This window comes from Periplaneta americana, chromosome 11 (assembly GCF_040183065.1).
Source record: "Periplaneta americana isolate PAMFEO1 chromosome 11, P.americana_PAMFEO1_priV1, whole genome shotgun sequence".
Lineage (NCBI taxonomy): Eukaryota > Metazoa > Arthropoda > Insecta > Blattodea > Blattidae > Periplaneta > Periplaneta americana.
Window position 1 is genome coordinate 144,026,270 of NC_091127.1, and position 26,230 is coordinate 144,052,499.

Consider the following 26,230-nt stretch of genomic DNA (forward strand, 5'->3'; position numbering starts at 1 on the left):
ATAATCCACTTACACGTTTCTATCAACTATGTAACTTTTACTCTGTACATGATGGTAGTTCTGCGTTAATGTTACTAGCGTACAAGACAATTTAGAATGGAACTTCTGATTAAGTACAGGCGAAGAATGGAGGAATAACCATGGTATGTGTTTTTAAGCGAGAGAGAAAACAATGGTCTATTACACAGAGTTGCGAAATTAAATTTTGGCGCTTGGCTTTTAATATCGAAGGTTGATTTTGATTAATAATTGTTGGCTTATGTTGAAGGATCTGAAGTCAGATTTTACCTATCATGTATGAAACAATTTTTATAATGATTTGAAAAATTTCCATATTTATAGCTCCATTCATGCAATATTAACACATTTAAGTACATAAATCAAGTAATCTTTGAAAATGTCTACACAGTAAACAAAATCAAAGAACACTATCTTGTTCATATTCACAATTTAGGTCAGGAATGTCAGAAATGAGACTCTAAATGTGCAGTTATGTGCGCGGATCGCCGGTCTGTGCGCACTGCATCATTCAAGGGTTGCTCTTACCAGTTCTTAGCTGGAGGGGTGTACAATAATCTATTCTGCGCTCCTAGGGTTGGATTAAATAGGCATTTGGTCATTATAAACACTCTTAGCAGATGGAAAAAAACACGGTTATTATCAGTGTCTATATTTGACAATTGCAATAGAAAAAACTTTAGGCTTGCTCAGTTATACTTGACAAAGTAGTGGTTTGTAAAGCATAATTTATTAAAATGATTTTATATAGTATTTGAAGAAAAACAATATTGCAGTAATTTCGAAACAACAAGAAACGAACACAGTATTTCATTTTACGTAGTAGGTACTAATTATTTTAAATAATAGACCCTATTCTTTCATTGTTCAAGCATTATAATTTATTGGGACCATTGGTACACAAATGTTAAAGAAAATATACTCCAATTAATTACATGCAGTAGGACATTGCGAAGTTTTTACACTGAAATAATTTCCTTGCTGTATGTCAATATAAATTAACATTAATATTAATAAATTATATAAATTAAGCTTAGACTTTAAATTCACATATAGTTTATTAAGAAAACGTTGAGAGCAAGTATCGACAAGTTGGAAGCGTTACTGAAAGAAATTAAAAGTGTAGTTCACAAGCTGTGAAGCGACGATATTCTATTTATGTCAGGTTTAAAGATTTATTAATGTAAGTATATTGGCATAATATAGTGACATGAGACAGAAAATTTGCCATTATATATTTTTCCAGAAAATTTTTCCGTCTTGCAAATAGTTGCTTTCTTCGCTCCTTACAACCTCAAGAGCCTTAATGTATTCCTCACAATATTCTCATCACTTACCAGCTTATGAAATGAAAGTCGTAAGTCGTCTAATCTTTGATGGCTGTTAGTACAGACTCTAAAACAACGCCATTGTCAAGTTCGTTTTGCCGTGAGAGTACTGATTAACTTTACTAATCTGATCTAAGCTGTTACAACACTATTACCTCGACATGGGCTGATCAAAACCTTTCATTTTAAAATAATTATTGTTGGCTGAGGAAAACATTACAACAATTATGTTATTCATAATTTCCCTTCTTCGTTATCTGTGAACTCCTCACTTTATTTATCATAACTCATTCACAGACAACCAAATCAGTACCCGTACTGAAACTGAGTTACTGAAACAAAAGCTGATATGCTGTTGCAGGTCTGTATAGCCCTGTCGCGTTCCCCTCCAAGGCGAATCACTCCCTCCAGGTAGGGGAATAGAAAGTGCACACCGCACAGACTATGCACAATGTGCGCAACTGCACAATGTGCGCAACTGCACAATGTGCAGGGTTTTGACACGCCTGACTTAGGTTCATCTCATTCCAAGTCTCATGCAGACACATCATTTTTCAATACCGCTTGCTCTTCATCTGGAAGTTCTGTCTTCGAGATTGTCTTCTATGTTGCAGCTCCACATTGTCTCTTTTCATAGACCAACAGTAGTCAGCCATCATCACTTCATCCCATCTGCCTTGATAACGCTTTTCTACTTGTTTCATGTCTTGGTGAACCCTTTGTCCGTGTTCTTCGCTGTAATCTCCAAGACAATTAGGGAAGAAGTCAAGATGGCTATGAAGGAAATGGATTTTAATGTTCATATTGCATCCTAAATTTTTCATAACACCATATTTTCTACAATATATCGATTGTCTGACAGTCGATCGTGTTCAATCACTTTACTTTAGATTATATCGATTGCAGTATAAGATTACTACTTACTTACTTACTTACATACTGGCTTTTAAGGAACCCGGAGGTTCATTGCCGCCCTCACATAAGCCCGCCATTGGTCCCTATGCTGAGCAAGATTAATCCAGTCTCTACCATCATATCCCACCTCCCTCAAATCCATTTTAATATTATCTTCCCATCTACGTCTCGGCCTCCCCAAAGGTATTTTTCCCTCCGGCCTCCCAACTAACACTCTATATGCATTTCTGCATTCGCCCATACATGCTACATGCCCTGTCCATCTCAAACGTCTAGATTTAATGTTCCTAATTATGTCAGGTGAAGAATACAATGCGTGCAGCTCTGCGTTGTATAACTTTCTCCATCCTCCTGTAACCTTATCCCTCTTAGCCCCAAATATTTTTCTAATCATCTTATTCTCAAACACCCTTAACCTATGTTCCTCTCTCAAAGTGCGAGTCCAAGTTTCACAGCCATACAGAATAACCAATAATATAACTGTTTTATAAATTCTGACTTTTAGATTTTTTGACAGCAGACTAGATGACAAAAGCTTCTCAACCGAATAATAACAGGCATTTCCCATATTTATTTTGCGTTTAATTTTCTCCCGAGTGTCATTTATATTTGTTGCTGTTGCTCCAAGATATTTGAATTTTTCTACCTCTTCGAAGGATAAGATTACGCGCGTAATTTAAATATACCGTACTTAAGGAATTACATAAAAACTGTGGATGCTTGACGAAAATGGATTTCAGTTTTTGCGGAGAGCATTAAAATGTCATTCAAAATGACCTTTCGTCATGTAAAACGCCAAAACATGGCAACTCTGTGTTATTCAAAAGTGTAATTTGGACTCTCAGCTGGTTGTTATGACCCAAATTTGGAGAGTGCCCTCATCGCCTATCCTTCTGTTCACCTGAAGGTGAAAGCAGAATCTTTCTTCGAAACGTTGTAAGATCTTATTCATCACCACTAATGCAAAAAGCTCTTTCATCTTCTGATGTATGTCTTTGTTTACTACTGAGCCACCTAAACACTCCATATTCGAAACGTTTCTGTTTGGTGGTTAGCCTTTTGAGACTAATCTTTGCTGAGCCCCCGTGTTTTATGTGAAACAAGTATTTTTTAGCTAGTGTAATAGGCTGTATACTTATGAATGTTTTGTTTATATTGTTGTTTCTGTAATTTTATTAAATTCTCGAATCTGTGCTGTGAATAGAATATGTAAGTAAATGTCCTTATCTAATTTTGTAACAAAAAAAACTATGCCCATTCGTTTTGGTCCAAAGAAAGAAAATAATTTTAATAGTTATCCTACTGAAACAGCAGAACTCTCGCCTCTCTTCGCTCAGAAGCATTGTTTCAGTATGCGTTCTTTGTAGGGTATGCTAAAGCATTCACGTTGTAAATTAACATAATAAAAAAGACGAATTTTATTGTATTCACATGGCAAAATCTATGTCGACTAACTTTATGTAATCGCCACCGGCGTCACTCCTTCGGCTGAGGCGCTTGCCTACCGATCCGGAGTTGCACTTGGGCGTAGGTTCGATTCCCACTTAGGCTGATTACCTAGTTGCGCTTTTTCCAACTATAAGACGAATAAGTCACAGGGAGCTTTACCTGAAAGCCAGATTTGTATAAATATAAGGCGAATGTCAGATAATATATGACGAATCCTAGGCCTCTTCTCGCCAAATACCATCTCGCTACCAATCCCATAAACGCAAAATAACCGTGTAATTGGTACAGCGTTGTTAAATAACCAACCAAAAATGGTATGTAGTCGCGAATTTATTGAATACTGCTGTACCCGTGCGCTCCGCTGCACCCGTTAGAAATAAATATAAAGTAATTACATAATTAAAATAGGACATTTGATCCAGGGAACATTCGTGTTTTATAGAAGGATAAATCGTTTAATATGTTACTCAATTTAAATTGTATTTAAGTAATTAAAATGCGATCATTTTGGTTCAGAGACCACTCATTTGTTGCAATGACAATTCCTTTAACATGTTTCTTAATTTTTATTACATGCAACTATAGTTTAAAGAACATTGACATCATTTAGATTTATTGTGTATACTTTATTTTACTTGTTATAGGTTTCCATTGAATTATGGTAATAACTTAATTTTAACCCTTGTTTTCTACGTATTCAGTAAATGGCGCTTGGCCCACTATGGTTCTGAATCCTTCAAATAACTTAAATAACTTATATTATATTGTATTATATTATATTATATTATGTTATATTATGTTATATTACATTATATTATATTATACTACATTATATTATATTATATTACATTATATTACATTATATTATATTATATTATATTATATTATATTATATTATATTATATTATATTATATTATATTATATTATATAAAAAGTGTGTTGATAACGGATGTACTCCGATAAGTAAGTTTTTAATTTGTTGTGGGGGCTCTTGAATCTCAGGAGGAACAACTTTTACAACAGCGCAACATAATCTGCTTGGTTCATTACCCAATTTTTTTGCATTGCATTTAATGCATATATATTTTATGTATTTTAACATGATTCAATAGAGCATAGTTAAAATTTGGATTATAAAATAATGTAATGCTAAGCTAACATACTATTACTGCGTACTAAATCAACACACTCTCGTTGTTCATTAATTCTCTGAGATTAAAATGAATGTGTACATAAACATTATTTTGAGAAATACAGGAAAGGAATATACAGAATAGCCTATCAAGTTTTCTATGCATACGAAGCTATTTTAAATTTACCTGTCCTCAATTCACTCAGAAGTTACTGTAATAACATTATAGCATTATGTCCATCTAGAGAAACTACGCTTTCCAATGGTGAAGTAATTAATTATACAAATCGGTTAATTTAGCTTCCGATATTACTTCATACAAACACAGAAACATTCTCTGTAGGCTATGTTTCATAGCTTTCGATTGTTGTTGTCCAAGGCCCCCTATAGACGAAGTCATTTGTTTTTTATTTCATTACACCGCCTTAGATGGCAGTTATTTTAGTTTAAAAGTCATTTATCTCATTAAATATCAGTTCTATCACAATTTTTCAAACAATAAAACTTATCGGAAATGATTTTTAAAGAAATGTTTGTTATGTAACATTTTTCACAATCAATAATAAGCGAGATATTTCGATTTATTTAATTCAGGCCCCCTTATAACCCCCCTTTTAAATAATGTATTTTGAATGTCATATAGCCTAAAATCTAAGTTACATCGAACTTAATTTATATTCCAATTTTCATCTAAATCCGTTCAGCCATTATCGCGTGAAAAGATAACAAACATCCAGACAGATAGACAGACAGACAGGCAGACAGACAGACAGACAGACGGACAGACATACAAACAAACAAAAATCTCAAAAAAGGGATTTTCGGTTTCAGGGTGGTTAATTATATATGTTAGGACCAATTATTTTTGGAAAATCGAAAATTACCAGAAAAAGTTTGGCTACAAATTTATTATTAGTATAGATTAACAACCTGCTCTTGGATTGCATATTCGATGATGCAACCATTGCACGCAGACGGAAGGAAACACACCAGTTTCTTGTTTAAGGGGACCGGGAATCTGCAATCTTAACACATGTTAAATTAGTGATAGCCTATTTACAGTGCCTTAAAAAACAAAAATTGACATTTTGAGCATATTACAGGGTCCCGGTCCCCTATACTTATTTTAGTTCATTTGTTGTTGTGCTTTTGGTAGTTCGTACTACTTAACTTTTCACACTAGCCAAAAATTGTTAGACGTTATTAAATCGGTCATTTTAACTAACATTTATTTGAGAAGAAATAGCAATGAATGTGCTTTTGGACTATAAAGCCAGTGTGCACGACTCAATTAAATTCAATGAGTGGTTTTGTTTGGTAGTTTTATTAAATTATTGAAATATCAATACAGAGTGAATCGTAAGTAATGTCATTAATTTCAAGAAATTATTATTTGAAATGTTTCAAAGGAAAACTTTAATATAACTTTACTCGTTTTTACTTCCTTTTCGAGATATTTTTTTATATGAACATTTCATAGCTTGTGGGGAAGCTATTGACTGAATTCCCAATATGCTCAGTCGATTTAAGAGAGCAGTTTTCTATGACAATAAATGACCGAAAGAATTCTAGGTTTGTCCTTTAAGTATGCAAAAATTTGATCCGAACAAATGTAACATTGTAAACTTCCTCTTCAATACGAAAAGTTTATATGTTCAGATCCGAAAAAATGTAACATTGTAAAATTCCTTTTCAATACGAAAAATTTACTTGTTCAGATCTGAACAAATGTAACATTGTAAAATTCGTTTTCAATACGAAAAGTTTACTTGTTCAGATCAAATTTCTGCACATTTAAAGGACAAAACTAAAATTCTTGAAGTCACTTACTATCATAATACACTGCTCTCTTAAATTGACTGATAATATTGTGAATTAAATCTATGCCTTTCCCAAGACACGCAATGAAATATTTGATATAACACATTTTTTTTTTCTTGAAATGGAAGCAAAAACAAGGAAAATTGTATTAAACGTTTTTGTTTGAAATATCGCAAAGAATAACCCACTGAGAATAATGACATTACGTACGGTTCACGCTATATATTAAAAATACCACGAATCGAACTTCAGTTAGGCCTACGTCTTCACCTCCTTCGGTTTCTACATGAGCTTCAGATATTTTCATGTGTTGTCATACTTCTTATTTTATCTCTGTATCTCTATTCTTGATTCTGCAGAAGCAATGCCATGTGACGCAAACACTGCTCGATTTAAAAAAAAAATAGTTTGTATTTTCGTCGTCTCACTTTATCACGCCATGGTGGCGTTTTTATACGTTTTATACCTTACCGTGCATAGTTGGTAGTATTCCTATTTTTTAAATTTATATTGAACTTCATTCTTTTATAAATAACATTTTACGAGATATCTATTGATATCTATCAATAAGATGATGATTTGAATTACGTATATGAAGAATTTGCGGGAAAAACGATGAATGTCACAGTTTTCTTAAGGTTGATGTCATTATCTAATTCAATGGATCACTGCGAAATTTAGTGTTGTTCTAATGAAAAATGGTAAAAAGGAGAATTATCACCACGAATACAGTAATCCTTTCCTTTATTTTCTATAGAAACAGCACTACATCTTGCAGTTATAGACTCAATTAGATCATTATCTAATCCTTAATAGAAATGTGACATTCATCGTTTTTCCCGCAAGCTCTTCATATGTAAGTACTTCTAGCTTAGTATGCATTGGGTATTGAAGTTTCATACCTGTTCACAATGATATACATTTAATTTCTTTCGTACTTTTCTAAATGAAACTGTAAATGCATTTTGTGCATAATTTCGGTTATACTTTTCCCCCTTCCTTTTCTACAGTTTTTGAATTCGACAGGTTTCCATCCTTTGCACTCACTGTGTTTCAGGAATACATTTTACCGGTACTGGTTTCCTCAATCTGTAAACTCAATTGGCAGAAGTGACAAGCAATTAAATTAATTTTGTATGAGATAATGGTACTGATACTGTGTACAAGTAATCATACAACAAAATAATAGCATTTCGACGGCCCAGTTCAAAAGGGAAACAACTCAAAATTAAAAGTTTTGAGAAAACTGCATTTTAAAGCTTTATGATGCTGTGAAAAATCGAAGGATCGTTGAAATTACTATGTTGAAGCTGGAAAGAGAAGACAACTGGGTAGAATCTTAGGAGAGACCAAAGCAAGTAAAGGCCTAGTTCACGAAGTGAGAAGGGGGAAAGAGAAGAAAATGAAAAAAAGAAGAATAATAATTATCATGTTACTCAGAAATTGTGTCTCCCTTCCTTTCTACAGTTTTTTGCATTCGACAGGTTTCCATCCTTTGCACTTACTGTATTTCAGGAATACATTTACCGGTACTTGTTTCCTCAATCGGTAAACTCAGTTGGCAGAAGTGACAAGCAACCAAATTAATTTTGTATGAGATACTGGTACTGATACTGTGTACAAGTAATCATACAACAAAATAATAGCATTTCGACGGCCCAGTTCAAAGGGGAAACAACTCAAAATTAAAAGTTTTGAGATACCTGCATTTTAAAGCTTTATGATGCTCTGAAAAATCAAAGAATCGTTGAAATTTCTCCAAGTTCTGTTAATGATGTTTTATGTGTACCATAAGTTTCGAATTATAGTGTGTTAATTTTCACAGTGACATGAAGCTTTAAAATTCAGGTTTCTCAAAACTTTCAATTTTGGGTTGTTTCTATTTTGAACTGGGCCTTAGATTTGTTATTTTAATTTTATTGATAGTGAGAGAAACATGCATATAAGTTTTATGTAAGCGATGATTTCGTGTCGTCTCATCTTAATCATCGCCACTAGGATTGATTGATGGTATCTGTCTTGATTACTTCAATTTGTTCAGATGCGTGGTTAAACGCTATAGGAAACTTTGATAGTGACTAGGGCAAAACTTCATACAACTACATAGATTTTGAGTAACTTTATTTATTCAAATTAACAAAATATAATTTGTGACTATAAAGTGTAAATAAATAAGTTACAAACAGTGTGCTTGCAAGGAAGGAAATGAAGGATAAAGCTAGGAGTACATGACTGGATCAAGGATGGCTACTTAACCGAGGATGGCCTTGGTGTGGAAGGGAGCAGCATAAGCGGCAGGGGCGGCATAGGCGGCGGGAGCGGCATAAGCCACGGGAGCGGCAACCTTAGCAATGGCGGGGGCGGCATAAGCCACGGGAGCGGCTACCTTAGCGACGGGGGCGGCGAGGGGGGTCTTGTGAACGACGGCGTTGAATCCGTTGACGGGATCAGCGGTGTATTCGACGGTGCGCACGGTGCCGTCGGGCTCCACAAGGCTGTAGGCACCCTGGACGACGTCTCCGCTGCGAGATTCCTGCTGGCTCTTGGAGTCACCGGTCAGAGCATCCTGGATGTCGTAGGAGTAGCTGTACTGGGGGTTGGGGTCGTAGTCGGTGTCGACGGCGACGGGAGCAGCGACCTTGGCGACGGCGGGAGCAGCATAAGCGAGGGGAGCGGCTACCCTAGCGGCATAGGCGGGTGCGGCATAGGCGCCGTAGGCGTGGGCGGCCAGAGGAGCGCCGGGGGCGACGACGGCGGGAGCGCCGATGAGACCGGCGTGGGCGGCGGCCACGAGGGCGGCGAGGATTAGGAGCTGTAAAAAAAAGGACATAGTTATAGTATAACTACTGTGTGAAATGGTTGTGCAAATATACAAATCAGCGATGCTTTTTCTTATCTTGGCGTGTATGAATACATAGTACGACCTCATATTTTTGATTACTTGGTTTTTCTTTATGATTCAATTGTACAGAGTTATAGAAGAAATTCTGTGGTGTTTGGTCAAAACATAACTTTAAAAACATGTTTTGAGATACAAGCATTTTTATTTGCTCTTTTCCTATACAAACGATAATAATATTTATTTATTTAATTACAATCTGTCAACATAAATAATTGTTATAGACATAGTCAGTGGTGTTAGAAAACGTATGCCTGTTAGCAATTATAAAAATCAGTATTACAAAATATCTTACAGGTATAACATATGACTTTCAACATTGAGAAACTCATTGATATTATAAAATGTCTTAGTTAGAAGTCAGTCTGATACTCGACGTGTACAAATGTGAATGAAAATAACATAAGATTAGATGGAGATATCACGGCTATACCAAACGAAAGAGAACTATTTTTTGTATAGGGCTGCGAGCTAAAAGAGGCCATGTTTTGGAGTTATCATGTTCTGGCCAAACACCACAAAATTACATTTCATAGATTAGAAAATCGTTAATCAAGTTATGACCCTTGTGGTGTAGGTATTGGCATATTGAGCTTCTTTGTGAAATATTATTCGACAGTAACATTAAAAGGTTTGAGTAGGTAATTTATTGCTGTTATTTAATTTAAGGTAAGTTGTTTATAATGTAACTTGAATAATTCATGTGTGGTTTCATACATACGGATTAAAATGGAGTAGTTTAACAGCCTTGTAGTCCTTAGTTGTTTATTTTTTACAAAATTATTTAATATTATTCTCACATTCAAGATGTTTAAGAACAGTAATTTAGAAGGCATGTGAAATACGTACCCTAACTGCGTTTATGATATAGTGGTAATACCACATAGATTAAGTTTTGAAATTTCTAAGAAGAAATTACTAAGATCTGAATGTGAAGTGAATTAATGTATTAGAAATGCAGATACGTAGTACGAACACGCAAGCTGTTTGACCTTAGCTAATAGAATTGCCAAATTGTTTGGCACCTGTAGTACGTTGTCGATATCGCTGCTTTCATAGCGTTTCCTAATTCTATTAGTTTGAATCTTACTCAGCACTCCGGTTGGGCAGATTTTATGTTGAAATACAAGTATAAGTGGCACGCTTACGCTGTTGAATGCATTAGCCAGGGGTCTAAAACGAAAGGAACGGCTTCTGGTCTTGTAATCGATTACTGACATCTTATCGCTCACCTGATTTGACAAGCTGCAACTCCGAACATTGTAGGCGGGGAAAGCTTGAAGGGGAACATTACCATTTTGTGTTCTAGTGCGTCACCAAGTACAAACTTTGTACAGTAATATGGTTAGCTTTTGTTTTTTGCAGTGATGCAAGATTAACATTTGATATTTTCAAATATCGCCATATAAAATTTCGGATCGAAAAATTACTTTTTTCCAGTTACTGTAGTTTAAATTGAAGTCGACAGTGGCAACTTGCTCAATTTTAGACCAAGTCTGCATTCGATGGACTGCGTACAAATCATACTGCTACATTTAGAATTAGGAACTTTCGCTCAAATGTGAGAAAGTAAAATGTATGATAATTAGCGCTCATGTTTAGACACGAACTTATTTCGTTTATGGTCCTTGCGTCGAGACTCATCTTTTTATTTGTCACACTTTGCGTACTCAAACATTGATTTTCAGGAAGCGAGTATACAGTATGTGTGTTGTGTTCATCGTTCTTGTGGAATTATATTTGATGAATGTGTAATTGGTTTGGTTTGTATTACATTATCGTAAAGTGAAGTTATTCGGAATGTAATAGCATGCTTTATGCTTCAAATAAGTTTGCAGATAGATGCTGTTTTAAAGTATAAATATGTAAACTGTAGCAATGTTTACTATCGTTACTTTACTTAAAACTTCAGCTATTTCAGGCTCATGGCTTACAGTATGTCGACATCTGCTCACCTATTTGAAATAATAAGTTATTATGTAAAATAAGACCTAAAAATTAAAAAATAAATACTGGATAAATAGAGCAACAGGAAAGATTGATTCACACTTGTTTATTGTAGAGTTAAAATTAAAAAAAGTATTACAAATATTTATGGTAGTAAATTGTGAAAAAGAGCAGATAAATAAGTTTTAAAGTCTTAACGGTTATTATGATTGGGTTAAACATGCACTAAAACCAGACGTAAGCGCAAGTTTGAACCAATAAATTATTGAGATTTGCGATAAATTAATTAGTTTAGGAAATTGTATATTTATTATGTATAACTACTTTTGTATAGGTTATAGATCTTTTTGTTAAATTATTAAGTTTTGTACTTTTGTGAACTAATATCAATAAATCTATAACTATCACTATCACCTAAAACGTGCAACGAATTTCATAAAAATTAATTTAAGTGGCATATAAGATTCATACTTTCTTTCTAACGAGCATAGTTACGTTGGCATGGTTTTTATTTTTATTTTATGAAAATATAATTATAATTTTCAGACATATACATTCTGCATTTAAACCTTTTGTTGTTTTAGCGTACTTACTTACTGGCTTTTAAGGAACCCGGAGGTTTATTGCCGCCCTCACATAAGCCGCCATTGATCCCTATCCTGAGCAAGATTAATCCAGTCTCTACCATCATATCCCACCTACCTCAAATCCATTTTAATATTATCTTCCCATCTACGTCTCGGCCTCCCCAAAGGTCTTTTTCCCGCCGGCCTCCCAACTAACACTCTATATGCATTTCTGGATTCGCCATGCGTGCTACACGCCCTGCCCATCTCAAACGTCTGGATTTAATGTTCCTAATTATGTCAGGTGAAGAATACAATGCGTGCAGCTCTGCGTTGTGTAACTTTCTCCATTCTCCTGTGACTTCATCCCTCTTAGCACCAAATATTTTCCTAAGAAACTTATTCTCAAACACCCTTAATCTCTGTTCCTCTTTCGAAGTGAGAGTCCAAGTTTCACAACCATACAGAGCAACCGGTAATATAACTGTATTATAAATTCTAACTTTCAGATTTTTTGACAGCAGACTAGATGACAAAAGCTTCTCAACCGAATAATAACACGCATTTCCCATATTTATTCTGCATTTAATTTCCTCCCGAGTGTCATTTGCTCCAAGATATTTTAATTTTTCCACCCCTTCGAAGGATAAATCTCCAATTTTTATAGTTCCATTTCGTACAATAATCTCGTCACGAGACATAATCATATACTTAGTCTTTTCGGGATTTACTTCCAACCCTATCGCTTTAGCGTACTTCGCTTATCAATTAATTTAATGAAAATTGAATATGTTCTCTAAGAATTATTCTTATAAATTGTGCACGTACCGTCATATCGTGTTCAAATTTCGAAGCATTTAGTGAAAAAGTGTATTTGGTGTATTTGTAAGTATTCATTTAAGACGTATTTGATCGTGTGGTAGAACTTGACACTCGTACTTACCTTGCAGGCCATTGTGTGTGTGTGTTTGCTTGCAGTGTGCAGAATTTGGGGAGTGCACGCCATTTATACCCCCGCGTGACGCAAGCACCCATGTCTCCGTTTCGACACGGACCACGCCTGGTTCAGCTGTGCCCTTGCCCGCGGCAACCGCACTCGATCCGATCGGTAGCCCGACTTGTCGTACAGCAGGTCCTGGGTTCGGTCCGCGCCCACATTTCAACAGCAGTTTGAAATAGTTTTCTATCGGTTCGACTGAAATCCTTCTCTTTTCGTCACACCATCCGTATGTGATCGTTATTGTGTGATATATTTATTTATTTGTTTATTTATTATTTTGATAATAATTGTAACATAAAATATTATATATACAGAAAAACTTTAGCTCGCCCCTGAAAGAGTAGAACTCGTGCTCAGGGGCGGATTCCTGAATTGAAATTAATAATTATACAATACAATTTGTCTTATGTCTACTATGAAATTACAGTATATAAATTTAAATTTACGATTTTTCAATTTTTATAAAATCCATACATAACTTTTTAAATTTAATACTAGAACTATTAGAATTGACAAGATTAGGATATTTAAATATAAATTTGTTATATATTCTTGGGTCTAAATTACTACTATGATTAAATACTGTAACAGTGTTGCATTTTGGTTCAAACAATCTTAAAGAATTCATACCTTTTGTTTCATAACAATGAGAATACAAATTTTTATGTATGAATTTTATTAATACAATATAATAAATTTGTCTTACGTTAAGTACATTAAAGTCTAAAAACAAATTTTGAGATGGAAAATCAATAGGATTATGAAGATATATTTTAATTATTTTCTTCTGTAATAAATAAAGTGGATTAAACTTGAATTTAAATGAGCTACCCCATCCTACAATTACATACATAATTACCGATTGAAATAAAGTTAAATATACTGTGCGTAATAAACTTATTGACAAGTAATTCCTCAATAAAACAAAATAATATACTATTTTACGTAATTTATTACAAAGGTAATTAATGTGTTGGTTCCATTTTAAATGATTATCGAAAATTATGCCTAAATACTTAACTTCAGAGGACTCTTTTTATAATCGGACATTTACACTGTATGAGACAACAGTCAGAATTATGTAATTTAATACTTAATATAGATGTAGGAGGTTTGTTACATGTTTCAGATAATGAGAATGGAATAATTATGGTTTTAGTTTCGTTGATATGAAATTACAATGATGATAATAGAAGTGCACTTTCGGAATAGACCTATACACATGGTTTATTATGAGAAAAAAAATGTACTATGTCCCAAAAGTCATGATTGGGTTTCAGAGGATTATATTTTGAATGGATAGAGGTAGAAATGTAATATTTGTACCAGATAAAATAAAACACTCAAGGTTTTTCGTCTGTAAGTTTGAGGCACTGAAGGAAAGACGGTAAAAATCGAAAATACGCAATAATTTTCATTGTTACAATTGCCCATATTCGCACATTGTGTCGATGAACATATCCAGAAACGTGAAAAGTGGCCTCATCACTGAACAGCACACGATCTAAAAGCTGTTCGTCGTTGTCAGTTTCATTAAGGTGGCCTACAAGAATTTAGTGAAATTCATATTTTATATCTCAGCTACTATAAAAGCTAAATGAATCAAACTTTTCACGATTAATATAAACCCTACATACATTACATTTTATAAAAGACCATTCAGAATATTAAAATAGCTAATATCATTCTTAAATATCCATGGAAAAGAACCCTAATTCACCAAGCGGTGTGCTAGGGTTTTAGTTTTGTTATACGGTATACTTCGTATCTATACTAATTTTTTTTTAGACAGATAATGGTGAAATATATATCTACAGTCTTTTAAAGCTAAAGTTTAGCAATTCTATAAATTGTCTGTAGCAACAAGGTTTTTTGATCACTTCACATAGTGGAGTCCTGTATTCGGTGTTGCAGTACAGAAGATGTGTCTTTATTTGAAATCTCTTTGCTTCAAAATTAGGACAGTCAAATAGAAGGTGTTTCACACTGTGAAGGTCTTCGCGGCAGGAGCATGTAGAGTCGTCTGCTGGAATGTTGAATCTGTCGTAGTAAGTTCCAAATTTCCCATGTCCAGAAAGAAACTGCGTTGTTACGAAAGTGGGTTTGAAGTAGTGGCTTTTTAGTCGGTCGTGGATTGTTGAGAAGTAGGTGTCTCTTGTTAGTGATCCGGTTGTGCTTGTCGTCCATCTAGTATTCCAGTTTTGATAGCTAATAATAATTACCTGTAAAAATAATATCAAATTTACATAATTGTTTTTTTACAACCGTAAAGCATTTACATAATCGAATATATAATTAATTAAATATCTTTAACTGGAATTTTTAAAACCTGCATAAACAACATAGGTAGTCTAGAATCTTTTACTTATTACTTCAAGATATATGTTTTTTTTCTTAATCGTTAAACCTACCTTCAATATTAAATTTTCTATAGTTGTTGCTTGAGAAAAAATATGAATAGGTGAAAGATCGTAGAGTATGTTGTTGATGTCGGTCTTCAAGACATTCCTGTAAAAGAATCATGTAGATATTTAATTAATTGTATATTTTATTATGTAAATGATTTGCGGTTGTAAAAAATTATGCAAATATGATATTTTTAGAGGTAATTATTAGATATTTTAATATTCTGAAAAGTGTTTTATAAAGAGTTATGTATGTATATTAAGCATGATAAGTTTTGTTCATTTAGCTTCTGTAGTAGGTGAGATATAAAGGAATGAATTTCACTAAATTTTTGCATGCCAGTAGTGTAAGCATATCCACAGCAAACTCATACCTTTTGTAATAATCATCTGGATGAAATGCATATAAGAATTGAAGTTTATAAGGAGTCAGATGAAGATGTTTCTTTAAAGCTCTATGAACTGTTGTTTTCGGAAGTCTTTATTGTCGGGCACATTTACGAACTGATTTCTTTGGACTCTGAACAAATGCTCTACGGATGCCTTCTACAGTTTCTTCATTTGTCTATGGTCTTCCAGTACGCTTTTTCTTCATTAGGCTTCCAGTCTCTTTTAATTTATTGTCTATCCCAACCAAGAAATTTATTCTCGTGTGGAGGTTCTTCGTTAAATACGAGACGAAATTCACGTCGTACACGAGTCACAGATTCAAATTTTGATCAGCCACAAAGGCATTGTACTTTTCTTTGGACTTCCATCTTGTGTAATTAATTGTAACAATGAAAATTATTGCATTTGTTCGATTGTTACTGTCTTATGTTTTCTTCAGTGCATCAAAGAAAAAAAAAAAGAACTTACCGACGAAAAACTTTGGGACACAATGCATTTAAATATAGGTACTGTATCTCTTTCATACACATATTTCTAAGAATACCCATTTCCAAGTTCCGATATATGTACGTACCTTGAAATACGGCTATTGCGAAAATCCACTTCTATCCTTTTTAACGAATAGGAAAGCAAAGTTAGAGAGTAGGCCTACGTTGAGGCTTCGGAATGTACTGCGTGTAAATTTCTATGTGCGTTTTTATGTGAAAATACACTAGTGGAGTTTGTTCTTAAAAATAATATTTTATCTGCTATATAAACTGAAGAATTAAAACTTTGGTAAATTTTATTAAGGGGACAGTCAACTTAAAAATTGGAAAAAAAGTGTCATAGAAATGAAAAATTAAATTTCTACACTAATTTACGTGACAGAACTAAATCACTACGCAGAATTCTTCCCCTATTCATTGAGAAGTCACAGTCAAATGCACAAAACCAAAAAAATAAAAAATGATATTTAAAAGTGATATTTCAATTAATGATTGATTAAAAATTGAAATATTTTTTATTTTGAAAAGTACTGGATCTAATGAGCTGAGATTTTGCATGTTACTTTCCATGTGTATATTAAACTTTTTCTCCAAATTTGAAAAAGATTGGTCAAATAGGAAAAAAGTTCCAAAATATAGTTGAGTGTCCCCTTAAGGCCAACAAAAGAGAGGTCTGAGATATGCCGAACTCACGTAAATTGCAAACAAAAGGAAAAAAGAAAAACGCCATGCTACATTCAATTATATAACACAGTGGAGTCCCTCCGTTGGAATCTTCTGTTATGGAAACTTCTAATTTGGAAAGCTAGCTGACTCCGCCCACTACAGGAACACTACTCCTCGATTAATTGGTTTCCAGACAGAGATCTTTGTTTATTTCAACAGATATTAGGTTGTTTCAACCTTGTTGATAATTTATTTTGGTACTCCATCATTATGCAGAATTGTGAGTAATTTCTCTCTGTTAACTCTATGAAATGCCTTAATGTAATGCATAAATGAAATACGCGTATCCATGTTAAATTCTCTCTATTTTGGAATAGAATTTTAAGAGTGAATGACCTTAATAAATACAAACATGTGACTGAAATGGAGAGATCAGCTCTATAGTCATTGCCATCCAGAGCAGAGTTGCTTTCATACATCAGCTTGAAAGATTTCGACCTTCGAAAAAAATCACATTGAGATGCAGAAGAAGGAGTGTTCTCTGTGGTGCGACAGATTGTAGGAATGAGTAACATATGGAAGGATCTTACACTTCGGCAGTTAATTGTCGTGTGGAAATTTAAGAGTAAGAACTCTGAGATAATAATAATAATAATAATAATAATAATAATAATAATAATAATAATAATAATAATAATAGTGATAATACTCATTCCCCAATACATAGACTAATTTATTAATCTCTTTCCTATGGCGATCTGCTCACTCTTAAGTTGTGTCCTGCAACTAGTGCTGAATAGACGACTGCGATCACCTGATAACGTGATAGATACTAGGAAGATTATTGATTTTTCTACTGTTATTATTGATTTGTTTAATCATTTTCAGTTATTTATAATTGTGTTATTTTGTTTTCTAATTTTTTTCTTCTCCATTATTTTCTCTTTTCCATTATATTTGTGTACCTCTTTTTTTTAATTTTATGGTAAGTTTTGTCTTTTAAGCAGCCTCCACTTGGAGAAAGCTGAATAAATAAAGTTTATTCAAAATAAGTGTCAGTTATTCAATCAATGTCGTGAGCAAAAGTTTGTTGCAATAGAAATAAAATGTACTAAATTACAAGAAATATAATATAGTATTTGACATAAAATGTAAAAACAGATGAATACAAACAGTACAAATGGAATAATAATAATAATAATAATAATAATAATAACAATAATAATAATAATAATAATAATAATAATAACAAATACTAATAATAATCGAAATAATACAAAGGAATGGAGCTTAGAAATTATACAAAATAGATTTAAATTGTATATAACTTGCATCATATGTCTGGACGTAATCTAACTCTAAGTTCTGAAAGACAACAGTTTATTGTACCTTGTATTATAGTGGTAAACTTCTGTTTTATGGTGACAAGTATTAAGGTTTCATTTAATTTTTATTCTAATAATAATAATAATAATAATAATAATAACAATAATAATAATAATAATAATGAGAAGAAGAAGAAGAAGAAGAAGAATCTAAATTACAATCCACAGAAATGAATTTTCTCTGAAGGTCTGTTCGATGTTCCAAATTGGATGAAGTACAAAATGAAGAAGTGAGGAGAAAAAATGAATATAAAAAATCTATAATTGACTACATTCGTAGCAAACAGTGAACGTGGTACGGCCATGTTCGGAGGGTGGAGGAGAAGAGACTGCCAAGACAGATGTTGGAATGGATTCTGAAGGCAGGGAGAAGGTGGGAAGGCCATACACTACATGGATGGAAGAGATTCGTAAAACTGAGCAACGTAAAGGATTGGCAGAAGGAGACTGGGGAGATAGAGCGGAATGAAGAAGGAAAATTTGGCATAGGAAGATGCTTAAGGATTGTTAACCTGTTAAGAAGAATAATAACAGTGACAATAATGGTAATCGTAATAATTTTAATAGCATACTAATAAAAGAGTAATAACAATAGTAATTATAATAAAACAACTATAATAATAATAATAATAATAATAATAATAATAATAATAATAATAATAATAATAATAATAATACAGGGTCACCGGCGTATCTCAGTCGGCTGAGGCTCTCGCCTTCCGATCCGGAGTTGCACTCGATCGTGGGTTCTATTCTCGCTTGGATTGATTAACTGATTGGGTATTTTTCCGATGTTTTTTCCAACCGGTAAGGTGAATGTCAGGCGAATGGCGAATCCTCGACCTCATCTCGACAAATACCATCTCGCTATCACCAATTCCATTGACGCTAAATAACAGTTTACAGTTGATACAGGGTCGTTAAATAACCAAGTGTAATAATGTAGGATTTGCCACGACGTTGTAAAGTTTTGATTTCTGTTTTATTGTAGAGTTTGTTTTCATAATTGGAAAACACACTACGGGATTTCCGTCTTGTGGAGTCGACATTATATACGCCAGAGATCTGCATCGGACGTTTTCGCTCGAGCGTCAAGTAGTTCATAGCATAATCCGATAGGCAGCGCACATGCATGATGAGTAAAATTGTCACGAGCGATAAATCCTCGAACTGTAAAAGCCGAGCGTTAGACATTCTTCTTGTTACAGTGATGAACTATGTAGTAACATCATAGATGTTTATCATTACAAAACTTTGCAGTGTTTAACTAACCTCTCCATAGTACAACTACAAAACTTGCTTTAAAATGGAATATAAATGTTATAGGTAAATGTTTTTTTTTTCTCCACACAGGAGTGATTTTGTTTTTGCCACATCTGATAGATGTTATTGGATGTTAATGTAATTATTATAAACGGAGAACACAATCACGGTAATGCAAGAACTGTATCAAGTTTTCTAGTAGTAGTAATAATAATAATAATAATAATAATAATAATAATAATAATCTCTAATAATTAGTGTATCTATCTTTGCGTCTGTAACAGTTGTGCAGCATAATGATTCGTTTTATTATATTTTCTGTGACGTTATCTCTGTACTAATATTGTTATTAATCTACTGCTATATCAATAATATTTTGTAAAACGTTTCTACATTGTCGCAGTATATAGGCGGAACACTATGTATGGACCTATCATATTATATACTGTATGTGGTGAATCAAATATTGAATAATTATTAATTCGCAATAATAACTGTATATCAAAGTTTTTCATACTATTTTATTTATAACTTCATGTTCCTGTTTTGGTACGTGCCATTGACTGCTCCATTAAACGTTTGTCATAAACGCAGAAAATAAAGCCTTATTTTTACCGTGTGAGCAAAACATATGTGTATCTTATCCGTCGCCTTCCATACAAGATAAGACATGTCGGTGAGATGACCTTGTACTGTGCTTCTATTTATTACGAGCGTATCACGACCGATCGTATCTCACTCGAGGGTGCGACACTCGACTGAGTTCAAGCGAGCGATTTAACTCCAATGCAACACTCTGAATTATACGCTCTTCAGATGATAAATCATTACATAATCCATGTTATATTACATCAAAGCTATTTCCGTAATGATTATTTTATAGGGCCAAATATCATCGTCCAGTCTTCTTCATACAGGCTGTTGATTTTATATTAGTGGTGGTGGTGGTGGTGGTCGTCGTCGTCGTCGTCATCATCTCGTCGTGGTAATAATGGTTAACAGCATGAACATAATCACCATCATATCATTACTCGTCGACGCCGAATAACTTTGCAGTTTAAGAAGCCCATAAATTACACGAGAACATGATAAAAGGGAACAAGAAAATTCAAACGTTGAGGGTGGAGGAGAGGTAGAAGAATCTTTTGTGCTCGCGTATCTCTGCGGCACTAGAGCGATGCTGTGATGTCTGACGGCCAAGGCGTGGCTCGGAGGTCACCCAGCCGGTGTGGCACGCTAACCGAGTCAAGATCAACGACATCGAGTGCTATGACCTATTTGCGTCACCGTATAAGCTGGGTGTGTGGCAAACTCTTAAAAAAACCTACTTGCACCCATACTTACTGTACTACTATACAGTAAAAATTCGAGCATACTTCATGAACCTGGTGCAGTAGACCCATTTGAAACAGTGTATAATCTACATATTTAGTGAAGTTTTCTCGTGTCGTGACAAATTTAAATTAAATATGGCGACTTCCTTACATGGAGACAGTTATTGTCAGTATCACATAATAAACCTATTGGCTGTGAAAATATTTCGTTCACTTGACTTCGTGTAGGAATTATTAAGAGAATGTCCATTATGAAACCCTAACGATGAATTCAAAATTTCAAATTATCGAGGTTCAATTTTAATTCACTATTTTAATGAATATTGTTTCCTAAGACTGAGGTTTACAAATTGTGTCATTTTCCTTCCGCCATACAGAAATAGCTCGTTTCGACTTATACTTCCTGCGTAATTTGTTCTCAGTATTGTAGCCACCTAAGCTGTCTTCTTCAATGCAATTTGCTGACTGCAATAGAAGTAACGAATTGAAGACGTGCGCAAAATCGGTCGAATCCTAATTTTTTGGAAGAGAGGGGAAAACAGATGAGTTTTGAAATTTCTGTAAGGCCAGAGAAATAAACACAAAGGCTTTGATTGAATATGTTTAACTTCCACGATGCTTCCTGATGTTAGAGCACTCATAAATAGTACACCTTGCAGAACTCATCTGGAAATTTTCCATTTTGAAGGATGAAACTTTTTACGCACGTCTTCAATTGTAAATCATCAGTAATTGCATAACAAAGTGTTTGTTTTAGTAAGTAGTATGAATATTAGAATGTATCTCGACCAGAAATCTTGTAATCATAAGTAGTAATGTTTACTTGCTGTGCATCCTGCCCAATGTTTGTTCTTGAAACTCTGGAGTTGCAATTGGTACTGGCTTACTGGAGTAGAAAGGAGTTCACTGCATAGTTGTGTAGAATTTTCTAGTTTTACAAGAGTTTCCTTAACGAAGGAAACAGTATTTCCTCATTCGATTGTATGAGAACACTAATTAAATATTTACATGTGGCACACTCGTTTTTGTTAAATTCGAATTGAAAATTAGATTTTTATGGTGTTTGGGTGCCCAGAAGTAACATTTTACTCGTGTAATTGGTCTAACTTATAGCCGTTTGTTCTGGACTAGGTGATATAATTCGTAGTTAAAAATATACTGTACGTACTTAAACGTATTCATGTTTCATAGATAATCCAGTATTAAAAGAGATAAATCATTGCTTCATTGGCTCACTAGAACGTTTTGTATTATGTCCAAATTAGGACGATATTTCATGCCATTGACAAATTTCTCTTACCAGCCCTAATATTTCTGTCTTGGAATATTATGTATACTTTCTGTTATTTATCTTCAGTGCTAAAACTATCTGTGACCTATCGATGCAATTGAATGACTTAAGTATAGAACGACAGCGAAAAATGAAATGTAATATTCCAACCAAAGCTCGGCTTCAAAAAGCTCCAGCTAGTCGTCTCAGATTGTTTGTTAAAATATTATGCCACTGATTGCTAATGTCTGCAGACTAAATAGGGGATTTGTTGCTATACATAAAATACTTTGTAAGAAATGGAAAGAAGGCAGTAGTTAAATGTTGGTTACACATTTCAATAGCACTTCATTGTTATAAAACTTGCTGTTAGCCAATATATATGCATTGACAGGAGACAGCACCTCGGAATCAATTTGAGGAAATGTCGTTAAGGCACACAAGTGATCTCAAAAACAAAATATCAATAACAATGCCAAATAGAGAGCTTGTTCATGTTTTATTGCTTCATAACTTAATTAGAAGGAAGGAGTATTTACAAAGAGTTGGTTTGGAAGATGCTTAACCGTAGATGGCCTTAGCGTGGACACCAGCGGCATAGCCAAAAGGAGCGGCAACACGGGCGACTGGGGCGGCGACAGCAAGGGGAGCGGCAACGCGGGCGACGGGGGCGGCGACAGCGAGGGGAGCAGCAACGCGGGCGACGGGGGCGGCGACAGCCACGGGAGCGGCGACCTTAGCGACGGGGGCGGCGAGGGGGGTCTTGTGAACGACGGCGTTGAATCCGTTGACGGGGTCAGCAGTGTATTCGACGGTGCGCACAGTGCCGTCGGGCTCAACCAGGCTGTAGCTGCCCTGGACGACGTCTCCGCTGCGGCTCTCCTGCTGGCTCTTGGCGTCACCGGTCAGAGCGTCCTGGATGTCGTAGGCGTAGCTGTACTGGGGGTTGGGGTCGTAGTCGGTGTCGACGGCGACAGGGGCGACGGCCTTAGCGACGGGGGCGGCGTAGGCGAGGGGGGCATGAGCGACTGCCACGGGGGCGGCTACTCTAGCCACGGCGGGGGCGCCATAAGCGAGGGGAGCGCCAGGGGCGACAACGGCGGGAGCGCCGATGAGCCCGGCACGGGCGACGGCCACGAGGGCGGCGAGGACGACGAACTGCAACAAATGAATCGTGCGTTAGAACTGTAATCTGTTGTCGACACATTGCATAATACTCCAGAAACGTAAGTTCGATCCACGATCGACGTAGCGACATCACAGCATTTTGATGTTCTTTAGCATTAATATTGAATTCTCATGATTTTTGTACCTGATAAATGCTTAATAACTGTAAGATTTGACGTACTTCGGTAAATAAAATAATATGCTAAATAATGTATTTTGAATTGACGTGTAACATTGTTTTTTATCTCTCTCACTCACATGTCTCGCTTCACTTTATGATGTTGTTTATCGTTTAGTGAACAGCGTATACTGAAGAGCGTACCAATAAGTGATATTTTAAAATTAATTTGAATTGTGTTTACAGGGATGTCATTAAAGTTATATAAATGTCGTTAGTTGCACTTACTGAGCGCATTCACTATAATTATCGTAAAATGCATTTTATGCTCGACCATGCCGAAATGTAATAATTATACACCTGGTAGCAGTCCTTTAATGCATGTCATTAAAGTACACCTATTCATTAAAGTTCAGGTTTTCGATTATTCTCGGATATGCAATCGAAAGACAACGTGGGAAGCGTCACGGAGGCTGGAAATCCAATACTGTCGCAGAAGATTATGTTCTGTTACTATAATAATTAGCATTAATTGTAAATAATATTCAAATAATTTCGATTTGTCATCTCGTTTTTCAATTCTAAATCAATTTCCAGGTTATATCAAAATTAGTTCATGTTATTCTCTAAATTATATCAAGTTCAATGACATTATTGTTCCTCGGAAAAAATCAATACTTTCGCGTCTGCGCACATCTCACAATTTACGAGCTTGCACAAGGTTACTTCTGCTCTTCAGTGAGATGCGAATAAAAATGAATACTTCTGAATAATTTCAAGTTAGAAATATGGTCGAGCATAAAAAGTCGTATGAAACTTGCCTATAATGGTAATTAAGACGCTCGTATGAAAATTATGAAACTCGTTTGCGCTCGTTTCATAAGCAAACATACTCGCGTCTTAATTACTATCATTATAGGCTCGTTGCATAATGTACTATTATATTCATCTTTTAATCGAAATCTTTTTAAGATGTTGGACACTGTTGAATCAGTAGATATTAATTGGAATAACATAGCTATGATTTAATTCCAAAGGATTAATGTCCAAAGATTATAAATGAGAGTCTGGAAATAATTTTTTTCTTGGTGTAAAGATACATATTCTTTACTTTTACCCGAAGAACTGTTTCTTTACTTAACCCAAGAAGCCATAGCTCATTAATAAGCGCAACAGTTTCTTTCCTTCTATCTTAGTCAATATGCTGTATATTTTTTACATTTTACATTATTACCTTCTAGTTAATTCAGTTATATTTCGTAAATATGCTTAACTTAGCTATGTCTCTGTGAGTCAAATAATATTAATTTCATCACGCTACGCCAATAGGCGAGTTAAGATGCTCGTCGTTATAAATTTTCGAACTATGTGTGCTACTCACCTTGTATGCCATTGCTACTCGAGTTGTGCGATGCTGACTGGACGGTTGTAAGGGCTTTTATACCCGATCTGTCGCAAGCCTCGCCCCACTAGCTACCGCCGCGGCGCCTAAATACTGACCACGCCTGTAGTGGAGGTCAGGGCCACCTTGAAAATTCGCAAGGTATTCAAGTTCAAGCGAGGTCGGGTCCATTTCATTAGCCACATCGGGTATGGAGCGAGTCACTTATTTTGCATATTTGCTGATAGCGATACCGAAATGCTGCTGACCACGGTGTTTAATGCCAGTTCTTCACAATATAACGTATTGGCTTAATGTCAGACTGTGTTATTATATTCTTCTTGTAGGTAGCTATATTTTAGCACTCTATATAAAACACTGAAGGAAATGAATAATAAAGTCATATTTTAACTACAGCATAGGTTTTCCACTTCAGAAGACCCAGGTTCAAGTCCTTGAGTGTTCAAATGGAGTCTTTAGTAAACAAAGCGGTTTTGGTACGGACTCCTCTCACTTCCGGTGCTGGAATTTCACCACTTTTTCATTGATCATAATTCTGGTGTTTGCACCAAGGGCAATCGGCGAAGCCTAAGTGATGTATAGTTTCGGCTGTTTACTCCTACAAGAGTAAACTTATGCTCTAGGGCAGTGTTTCCCAACGTTTTATCCTTGAAACTAATATTTAGTTTTGGCGGACCCCAAAGTGTTTTCTATAATTTTGGCTGACAATCACGTTCTACTTACTAAATATTTGCATATCTTAGTGAATTGAACATCCTTAATTACAGGGTGATTCAGACTACCAGTAACAGTAATTTATTTCGGAAACCCACATGTGAACTTTCACTTAAGCTTGATTTCATCAGTCAGCTCTAAGAGGAAGTAGGGTCAGTGGCGTATTACTTTAAAATTTCAAATGGGAGTTGGGGTCAAATAGGGTACCATTTGATAGAGCTCTTCAGAACAAACAACTTTCATAGGAAACGTTTTTATTAATTCCTACTCTTTCAATGAGAAAACGTACGAAAAGCAATGGGTAATTCGGACCAACCGTGTCATTTATTTCGGAAGTAGTGCATGAAAATTTTCGAGAAACACATATTTATGACTAAACTTTCACTTGAGCTTGATTTCATCAACCAACTCTAACAGGAAGTAGGGTCAGTGGCGTATCACTTTAAAATTTCAAATGGGAGTCGGGTCAAATAGGGTACAATTTGATAGAGCTCTTCAAAACAAACAACTTTCATAGGAAACGTTTTTATCGATTCCTACTCTTTCAATGAG

The 26,230-nt window shown here is 34.9% G+C and overlaps 3 protein-coding genes across 4 annotated transcripts in view; 1 reads left to right on the plus strand and 2 right to left on the minus strand.

Moving 5' to 3' along the window:
* Positions 1 to 26,230, plus strand: part of LOC138709386 (neurobeachin-like protein 1) — a 686,489-nt gene that overhangs the window by 406,498 nt on the left and 253,761 nt on the right. The window lies entirely within an intron of this gene.
* Positions 8,769 to 13,154, minus strand: LOC138709382 (cuticle protein 21-like). The gene is made up of 2 exons (XM_069840120.1): positions 13,020 to 13,154; positions 8,769 to 9,476 (listed from the first exon to the last, which is right to left on the minus strand). The coding sequence occupies exons 1-2, from the start codon at positions 13,080 to 13,082 to the stop codon at positions 8,916 to 8,918; spliced, it is 624 nt and encodes a 207-aa protein (XP_069696221.1). The 5' UTR covers positions 13,083 to 13,154; the 3' UTR covers positions 8,769 to 8,915.
* LOC138709384 (larval cuticle protein A2B-like) lies at positions 22,758 to 25,081 on the minus strand. The gene is made up of 2 exons (XM_069840122.1): positions 24,944 to 25,081; positions 22,758 to 23,435 (listed from the first exon to the last, which is right to left on the minus strand). The coding sequence occupies exons 1-2, from the start codon at positions 24,953 to 24,955 to the stop codon at positions 22,839 to 22,841; spliced, it is 609 nt and encodes a 202-aa protein (XP_069696223.1). The 5' UTR covers positions 24,956 to 25,081; the 3' UTR covers positions 22,758 to 22,838.

Bases quoted from the DNA above. Each gene is read 5' to 3' on its own strand.
- LOC138709382 (XM_069840120.1), bottom strand. From the start codon at position 13,082: ATGGCGTGCACTCCCCAAATTCTGCACACTGCAAGCAAACACACACAC. The intron at 9,477-13,019 runs GTAAGTACGAGT...TTTTTTTTACAG, and splicing joins CACACACAATGGCCTGCAAG to CTCCTAATCCTCGCCGCCCT.